Source organism: Camelus bactrianus, chromosome 18, assembly GCF_048773025.1.
Source record: "Camelus bactrianus isolate YW-2024 breed Bactrian camel chromosome 18, ASM4877302v1, whole genome shotgun sequence".
In the NCBI taxonomy this organism is placed as follows: domain Eukaryota; kingdom Metazoa; phylum Chordata; class Mammalia; order Artiodactyla; family Camelidae; genus Camelus; species Camelus bactrianus.
The window spans coordinates 8,045,807-8,055,339 of NC_133556.1; the positions used below are offsets into that span (position 1 = coordinate 8,045,807).

General features: G+C 50.4%; 1 protein-coding gene across 4 annotated transcripts in view; it reads left to right on the forward strand.

Moving 5' to 3' along the window:
• HIP1 (huntingtin interacting protein 1) overlaps window positions 1-9,533 on the forward strand; it is a 135,941-nt gene that overhangs the window by 54,388 nt on the left and 72,020 nt on the right. Inside the window, exon 1 of one of the 4 annotated variants that reach the window (XM_074345901.1) lies at window positions 7,927-8,130. The exons of the other annotated variants lie outside the window; for them this stretch is intronic. Coding sequence (XP_074202002.1) covers window positions 8,113-8,130 — 18 coding nt within the window. The 5' untranslated portion in view covers window positions 7,927-8,112. Of the gene's footprint in view, window positions 1-7,926; window positions 8,131-9,533 lie in introns of those variants that run through there. 4 annotated transcript variants of the gene reach the window in all.

Consider the following 9,533-nt stretch of genomic DNA (forward strand, 5'->3'; position numbering starts at 1 on the left):
CTTGACCTTTCCTGACTCTAAGTGGCACTTCAGGCTTCTCATTACTCATTTATGCTGCAGCTCCTGCGGGCCCCCAGAGGCGGCTCTGACATCTCCAGCTGTCCCAGCAGGGGCAGACACATCCCAGCTGATGGAGGGGCTCCCATGGCCTCACTCCTGGAAGGCTGACAGACTGGCAATGGACAGTGATCTGAGACCCGGCTGTGCCCTAGTTACCCTGGGAAGGTGGGGTGTGGAAAGCAGGGAATTTGCAGGCGGGCAGCCAGTCATAGTCACATCTGTGGGACCTTGGGAAGGCAAGAGCCTCTCCATAGCTCAGCATCCATGTCTGTAGAGCTGTGAGCTGGGGGGATTAGACAGGACAACGTAAGCAGAGCATCTGGTCTGGTGCCTGGCACTTTGCAGGTGAGTTCCTTGCTCCTATGGACCCTGTAACAGGCAGACCACTCAGATGTCTGTTAGCTTTAATGCAGGCTCGACAATGTGGCCCTTCAGTAGCTAAGTCTTTATCAAGCGGGTGTTCAGAGGCCAGACCAAAGCCTTTGTGCAGATTTGGTGGCATTGCCTGCTTGGTGCCCAAAAGGGAGATTTATGGAGATTACCACCCAGGCTCCTGTTTGGGCCTCTTGTGAATATCAAGACACCTGCGGCTGGTCTAGGTGAGGAGGGCTGGGAATTTTGGTCCCTACTTAGCAGTTCAGTCTCTTTTCTAGCACTTTCTTAACTCTGGGGTCTCCCTCCTGCACTCTCTGCTTATCTTTTACTTCCTGTCATTCCCCAGTGGCTGAGGGATTTTCTCGGTTATGCTCGCACATCTCATTCATTGATTACAGCTTCCCACCTAAGCTACAATCATTTTCTCTCTATCTGGTGTGTTATAGTCAATATTTATTTTAACATCAGTTTCAGAATTTGGGACAATGCCAGGTACCTCAAAGATATAGGCCTGTTGAGTGTGTTAATGATGAAAACTGTATTCAGGAGAAATGTTTCAACTACTTAAGGGGTCATTTCTTAGGCCCCATCCTTGCATATCCACAGCAGATAAGCCTATAATACAGCAGTACACAGGGAGAGGGAATGAGGATTGAAGTCCAAGAGCAGCTAACAGGCCCTGCATTTGAATCACAGGTGCTTGGTACCCAGCACTGGGGATTTATACAAATCACTCAGCAGAAGGAGAGGAAGGCAGCCGAATGCAGTGGGGCCCTGGAAAGGCACTTAGCCTCTCTGGGCCTCCTTCCTTATCTGTAAAATAAGGATAATAATAGTAACACTTAGTATACAGGGTTGTTGGGGGAACTAAAAGAAATAATACTTGTACTCATACAACAAATAACAAAAAAAAAAAAAACTCCAACCTAATCCAAAAGTGGGCAGAAGACTTAAACAAGCAATTCTCCAGTGAAGACATACAGATGGCCAATAGGCACAAAAGAAAATGCTCAATATGGCCAATTATCAGAGAAATGCAAATTAGAACTACAACGAGGTATCACTTCATACCAGTCAGAATGGCCATCATTCAAAAATCCACAAATGATAAATGCTGGAGAGGCTGTGGAGAAAAGGGAACTCTCCTACACTGCTGGTGGGAATGCAGTTTGATGCAGCCGCTATGGGAAACAGTATGGAGATTCCTCCAAAAACTAAAAATAGACTTACCATATGATCCAGCAATCCCACTCCTGGGCACATATCCAGAAGGAATGCTAATTTGAAAAGATACGTGCACCCCAGTGTTCACAGCAGCACTATTTACAGTAGCCAAGACATGGAAACAACCTAAATGTCCCTCAACAGATCACTGGATAAAAAAGTTGTAGTATATTTATACAATGGAATACTACTCAGCCATAAAAAAGAATAAAATAATGCCATTTGCAGCAATATGGATGGACCTGGAGATCATTCTAAGTGAAGTAAGCCAGAAAGAGAAAGAAAAATACCATATGACATCACTCATATGTGGAATCTAAAAATAAAAAGACACAAATGAACTTGTTTACAAAACAGAAACCGACTCACAGACATAGAAAACAAACTTATGGTTACCAGAGTGGGGGAAAGAGGGTGGGAAGGGATAAATTGGGAGTTCAAGATTGGCAGATACTAACTATTATATATAAAATAAACAAGTTTCTCCTGTATGGCACAGGGAACTATATTCAATATCTTGTAGTAACTTATGGTAAAAAAGAATATGAAAAGGAATTTGTGTATGTATATGTATGACTGAAACATGCCATACACCAGAAATTGACACAACAGTGTAAACTGACTATACATCAATTTAAAAAAAAAGAAAAGAAATAATGCTTGTAAAGTGCTTGTCATAGTGCCTGGCACATGGAAAGACCTCAAAAAAACATTATCAGTGGCTGTTATTTATTCACAGCATAACACAGTGTCCCCTCCCCCACCAGCAGCACCCACCTTCCCACTTGCCTCGCAATACTGTGCCCTCTGGGTATTCTGAGGTCCACTCTAGGTCTTGGAACTCTTGTGTTCCTTGAGGGTTTTTCCTTTTTCAACTTTTAAGTGTCATCATGCCCCCTGCAGAGAGCGGCAGTGGAAGGCTTTTCCCACTGGAGTCGAAGTGAGTCCTTAAAAAAACGCCACTTTCTGTCCAAAGAAAGCTGGGTAGAAATACTCCAGGATGGAGCCACCAGGAGCACAGGCTGTGCCGGGATCTCGGTCACCTTGGCTAAGGCTCTGTTTGCAGACGCAACCCCACAGTAAGATTAGGAACTACTCAGCTGGTGGCTGTTGGTTTGTGTCTTCTGCTGCACAGCTGGTTATGGTCAGTGGCTGTAGTTCAGTATTTTTCCTCCCTAAAAACCTATTTATTTATTGTCATTTAAATCAGAATGACTGTCATTTTCATTGGCTGTTTATCCTTTTTTCTTATGAATTAAGCTTTTTAAGAAAAAATTACCTAGAACTTTTCAGGAACTAGCCATCAAGTTAATGGAAAGATGGGGGTGTTAAGCCAAGCCTGGGGCCAGTCTTCCTCTGTGCTGTGTGATTTACATGCGTTGGTTTGTTTAACTCTCACCTCAACCCTGGGAGGTATATATTTATTAACCCTCCTTTTCAGATAAGAAAACAAATTCAGAGAGGTTAAGGAATTTCCCCAGATCTAGAAAGTAATGGAGCCAGGTTTCAACGTGAGCTCTGTCTCACTCCGGAACCTACACTTTCTTTCTTCTTTCATGGCCACCATTATTATGCAAGTAAAAACATGTCATGACGTTCTTCTTAGGAAATATTAAAACACTTTAGGCAAAGCTAAAAAACTTTAGACCTCCCCTCCCCATCTCAGTGCCTTTTCCAGGTTTCTTTCTTCTATGACATCTTACCAGCAAAATAGGCGTTGTAATAATACCCATTCTATCTGCCTTACCAGAGTTGAATGAGATATGGACAAAAAGGCATTTTATAAACAGAGTCCGGGAGGATATAGCTCAGTGGTGATGTTGGTTAGTATGCACGAGATCCTGGGTTCAATCCTCAGTACCTCTATTAAAAATAAAAATAAATAAAGCTAATTACTCCCCCCCCCCATTAAATGTTTAAAAATAACTTTACAGCCTTCTGCATATGCCTATTGTTAGTGGCAGCAGGTATCATAGTAACGCATACATAAGGCCCTTTCTTGGGGAGTGTTGTTTACTTTAAACCTCATTACTGGTTAATTAATGGAATCTGCTGCCTGTCAGCCTGGATATTCAGTGTGGTATTTGTAGGGCTAGGCTGCAGAACCATGGTTCTCCAGTAGGTGTCACCCTCCACCAGGACACATCCTCTTCACCTTCTGTACAGGCCTTCTGGGTCCCTTCCTTAGTTTCTTAGTTGAAGTTAAATGTGGAGCAGTGATGTAGGTGTGCGATTTGAGTTGAAGAGAACTCTGGGGCAGGTAAGAAAGTATGGGGCAGGGCACACAGAATGCAAAGCCAGTAAGGCCCAGCCTCTGCCCGAGGGAACTCACCTGTGAGAAGGGAGAGCCCAGGGCAAGGACCATCCCATCCTAGGTTGATGCCAGCTATACCCAGAGGCTGTCCCCTGCAGGAAGGGACTTTGAGTGGCTCTCTCTGTCTGGATGGGTCAAGGATGACTTCACAGAGAAAGTGACAATTGAGATGGATCCTGAAAGGTGGGAAAGAATCTTCCAAGTTGAGGAGGTAGGAAGGGCATTCCAGGAGCATCCTGAGATGAGCCAGGACCTCATTGATGGGGTGGACAGGAGAGGATGGGACAAGGTGGCTAGAATGGTGGGAGATAAGGCCAGATTTGTGAGGACCTTAAATGCCAGGTGAACTATGGAAGGGTTTTTTGTTTTGCTTTGTTTTTGTTTTTGTTTTTGCTTTTTTTTTTTTTCCATTTGGGATCAGCCAATAGTGAATCACAATTAGAAGTGTGGAAGATGAACTGGACAGGTAGAGACTGGAGGCAGAGAGGCCAGTTAGGAGGCTGTGGTTGAATGTCTTCACCCAGTACAGGAGCAATTGGTAGTGGGAGGGAAGACACAGGTTGGAATCTGTTTGCAAAAAAGAATTTCATAGGCACAGGAACTGATTGATTAGATAAGGTGAGATTGGGGATTGTCAATGGAAGAATGAAGGCTGACTTTGACATTTCCAGCCTGATGAACTAAGTGGATGTAGAACCATGAGTTGAGACAGAAAACAGGAGAAGCCGATTGTGAAAGCAGAGGGAAAAGAAAATTTCATCTTTGGACTCCGTAAGTATGAGATGCTTGTGAGACTGAAGCCCCCCAGGTGGTGACATCCAGTAGACAGTTGAATGTAATGGCCTGGAGCTGGTGAAGAAAGGACAGAGTAGCAGCCTGGGGGCAAGAGCATCTTATTTCTGGACCCACTTTTTCTCATTCTGTCCAATTTATTCAGAAGAGACTCCCCCAGCCTGAGCTGGTGGCTCCCAGCCACACAGCAATCATGTGTGTTTCCAATTGCTTCTCTCTGCAGCAGGCGGCTAGAAATGTCTTTCATTAATGACCTGGGACCACGAGATGCCTCATGGCACAACTATAGTAAAAGAGGGAATGTGAAGGCCTCTTCTTTTTGCCTCTTCTTGAAGTCTGATCCTGTCTCCCCAAGAGGAATGGCAGGAAAGGCAGGGACCCAAAGATACTGATGTGCTGGGTAGGCCTAGCAGGTGATGGCTTAGCCAAAGCAGAGATGCCCAAGCAATTTCAAGAAGCTGTTTACTCCTTCCCTGTGTTTTTGTGTTGTGTGCACATGTGTGTCCATGCGTACACATGCTTACCTGTAGGTACTTGCTCACTTCCCAGGGCGTCCCCCTTAAATGGAGCAGGAAAGGGACAAACCTACTCCTGGCTCCTGTTGGCCTCTCCTTCCCCCATCACTCAAGCAGCTCCCTGGCAAGGAAGTCCAAACGGAGAGGGCAGCCCTGATGCAGGCACCTGTCTGGAGCTGTGACACCGGCCCTCACTGACTTTTGTGCACTATGTTAGTTTCCCGGTGTCTGCTGTAACAAATTATCATAACCTCAGTAGTGCAAACAAGAGAAATTTATTCTCTCAACAATTCTGGAGGCCGGAAGTCTGAAATCAGTATCGCTGGGCTGAAAAAACGGTGTTGACAGGGCCACACTCCTTCCACAGGCTCTGGGAGAAAATTGGCTCCTTGCCCACATGTTGGAGCTTCTAGTAGCTGACAGCATATCTGAGCTTGTGGCTGCATCCCTCTAATCCCTGCCTCTTCTGTGTGTCGAATCTCCTTATAAGGATGTGCGGGACTGCAGCAAAGTTTCATCCAGATAGTCCAGGATTCTCTTCCCATCTCAGAATCCTTGGCTTAATCAGATTTGCAAAGTCTTTGCCATGTGGTAATATTTACAGGTTCCAGAGACTAGGACCTGATATCTGGGCAGGGGTGGGGGGGGTGCTCATTCAGCCTACTACAGATAAGGTTTGGGAAAGTTCTTTAATTTGACCCTTATCCACTGACCCTTTAGCAATGAGAAAACGGGCTTGGTCAGCTAAGATGTCAAGATCTTCTGGGAGAACCTAATCAACCCCAGATCTAAGGGTTCATCATATTTTTTAAACATAAAATCTTTTTTTTTTTTTTTTTCTTAAAGATGGTTATCCATTTAATCAAGCAGCAGATACTCCAAAACTCATTTCTGCATTGGGTGACTCTGGCTGGTGCACCTGGCCCTGATTCCCCTTGGGTTTCTGTGCTGGAGAATGAGGAAGCCGTGGCGTGCTTCCCTCCTGCTTTGCCTCGAGTTTGGGTTCACTCTCGTGGACATGAGTCAGTAGAAGGATCTGTGGGAGCCCAGAATGCCAGAACCCACCAGAGCAGCCCTCCTGACTTCCTGGCTGGGACACAGCGCCGGAAGAGGTGGGCAGCCCAGGGATGGGGCGGGAGAGTCAGTGTGCAGTCCAGACTCAGGGTTAGACAGAGACATGGGCCTAGAGAGCCCTTTCCTGAAGCTGAGGGACCTTGGACTGGGCTCCAGAGCTGGGAAATAAAAATAACCACCATGACCCCTTCCCCTCCTGTACTTCTGCTTTTACACCTTACTGATACCATTTTTTATATCATGGTGTTTTCACATCTCCCTAGAAAGCAGGCATTGAAACAGCCCCTGTTTCATAGATTGAGAAGTCAGATTTGGAGAGGAGGGGGCCCTCCCAGTCAGCCCAGCAGGCCCCGGGGCCAGGACGGGGAGCTTACCAGTGTCGCATAGTCCGGCTGCTCGGTGTGGGTCAGGGGGCCACAGTTGTGGAGGGGTCCCCTCACTTGTTCATTAGAAAGGATTTCTGGATGCTCTGGGTGGTATGGGAAGCTCTTTTGGTCTTGGGCTGCACTGTCCTTAGTGAGGTTTCTTCTGCCTCCATTCCCTGCCTGGTGTGTGCCCTGGGGCAAATCACCCCCCTTCAGGGTTGGTGTAAATGGGCTTAAGTCCCTGCTGACTCCGCCCTGCAGGAGATCTCTCTGCTCATCGGAGGATGTGAGGCAGCCTGTGTAGAAACTACAGGCTTGGGCTTCTAGCCTTTTTCTGAAGACTGTGCCTAAAAGAGCATTTGCCAGGAGCCCTTTGCCACGGCCAGCCCCATCTCCTGCAGCGAGGAGGCAGTTTCCCGTTTCTCTTAGGCAGACAAGAAAGGGATTCTGGCTTGAGAGAAAGGAGCTCTGAGCTCAGGGCAGACATCATTTAGAGGCCAGTTTCTCTCCCTGCAGGCGGGGCTGGCTCTGGGTCACTTGCGGGGGGCCTCGGAGCCTTACAGGGATACCTGTACCACTTCCTCCTATTCGCCTGTTTGCAGACCCCAGACTCATCTAGGCGTCCCCTCCGGATTAGCCTCAGGAGGCTAACAACCGGGTCTGAATTCCGCCTTTGTCCAGTGGAGCCAAGTGGGGAGGGGCCGAGCGGACCCCCTGCCCCCACTGGAATGTCGGCTCGGTGCGCCCCCCAGCTCTCCCCTCCTTTTCAGCCGCCTCCCCCGCTCACTTCCTGAGCCCCACGGATCCCACCACCAAAACGCGCACACGCGCGCACACATTGGCACACATTCACTCACACTCACACTTCCTGGCGGCCCGGCGGCCTCGCTGCGGGCTCAGCGATCCCGGCCGCTGGGCCTCGGGGAGAAGCGACCTTTTGTTATTCAAATCACACCCTCGCCGCGCGCCCGGGCCGCAGGCTCCAGCCCCGGGAATCCGTCCATTGATCCCACCCCGCTCGGCGCCCCCGCACCGCCACCACCGCCACCGCCACGGCCGCGGCGGCCCGGGCACCTCCAGCTGATTTCGGGATTCCCCGGCCCTGGGGGGCTCCGCCGCGCCGGTCGGTCCGCGGGGCCGCGCCTCCCCCGCCCGCGGTGCGCGCTGCGGCTCGGCGCTCGGCCCCCTCCCCCTCCCCGCTTCCCCTCCCCCTCCCTTTCCTTTCTCCGGACCAGCCTCGGTCCTGCCGCCGCCGCCGCCGCCTTCCCCGGTCCGCGGGGGCCCTGCCGGCCGCCCTCCCCGCAGCATGGCACCATCGGGGCTGAATTAGCCGGGAGCAGCATTTGGGGGACGCGGGATCTCCAGGGGTGGGGGGTGCCCTGCAGCCTTGGTCATGGATGTGAGCAAGATGGTAAGTGAAGAGCAAGGGCTCAGCCCTGGAGCCTCCCCGGTCCGCGTCCCCGTCCCTCCCCCTTACCCTCGTCCTTCTCTCCCTCCCAGTCGGCTTGATCCATTGAAAGTTTCTGGATTGTTGATCCTGCCTGTTGGCCCCAACTCCAGGCGTGCTGGAGGAGGGAACGGGGCCAGGATTCTGGAGGCGGCTGGCGGACAAGGATGGGGCTCCCGGTTTCCCGCCGCGCTGCCGCCAGGGCTGCCCCGGAGAGCTCGTTAGACTCCAGGGAGAGAGGGCTGTTGAGGTCGCCTCCCACGCTGGGAAACCCGCCGGGTGGAGGGAGGGCAGGGCTGCGGGAGGGGGGCTCGTCCTATCTCCTCCAGAGCCCCCTGCTCATACACATATTTGAGATTTATGGAAAGGCTTTTGGACTGAGCCAGCGGGCAGGGGGCACAGGTGGGTGGCCTGGAAGGGCTGTGAGGAGAAGCCAGGGTTTTAACTATCCTAGAAAGGCGGTGGGGAAAGGGTAGGCATGGAATCCTTGGCATAGAATCCTTGGAGGGGTGTTCTAGATTTACCACTTGTAGACCTCAACTGACTTGGCCTGGGGAACTGCAGACAGCATTGCCTCTTAAGCATCTGATTTCCTGGAGGGGGTGATTCCTCCCCTACAGCAGCCCTCCATTTCTCCAGGGGCACAGTAGGAAAGGAATACATTGTTGTTCATTAATTGATTTAGGAGCAGCCTTGGGGGTAGGGTGGGGGTAGTGGGTTGTGATTTGGGGGTGCTCTGAAGGGGGGAGGGGTTCTCTGGGAGCAGTGAGAAACCTGGGGCAGGTCTGCCTAAGGGTCCCGATTGGCTCCCACTCTGAATGAAGATTTAAGGGTGCCCTTGAGATTACTACCACCCTAACCCTGGCTTTAGACCCACACCGCAGCCTTACCACCTTTGAGGACCGGTGTGTGAGGCTGGAGATGGCCTGTGCTTCGTGGGGGCCCCCCTGAGCTTCAGAGGAAAAGAGCTGGGTTGGGGTGTGTCTGTGTGTCAGGGGAAAGGGGAGTCTAGGTCTGCCTGTATGTTAGAGCAGAGAAGGTACTGGAATTTCAGTTCATCTGGTACAGAATTGGGTGAATCTTCCCCAGAGTTCTGTTCTGAAGTAACCATCTCTTTGGAGAAGGCAGGTAGGCTCCTGGCCCTGCCAGGCCTTTGGCATTCTGTGGGGACGGTGGGATGGGGGCAGACGGTAGGTGAGAGTCATTCCTTCCCATGGCAGGAGACTGGTCTCAAACTGAGTGCTGTTCCCGTGGCTGGGGCCTGGGGAGAAGGGCCTCACTGGCTCCCACCTTCATCTGAGGACACACACCTGCCCCTGGGTGTGCAGTGCTGAGGCTGAACCACCATTTCCTATGTGGATCCTGGG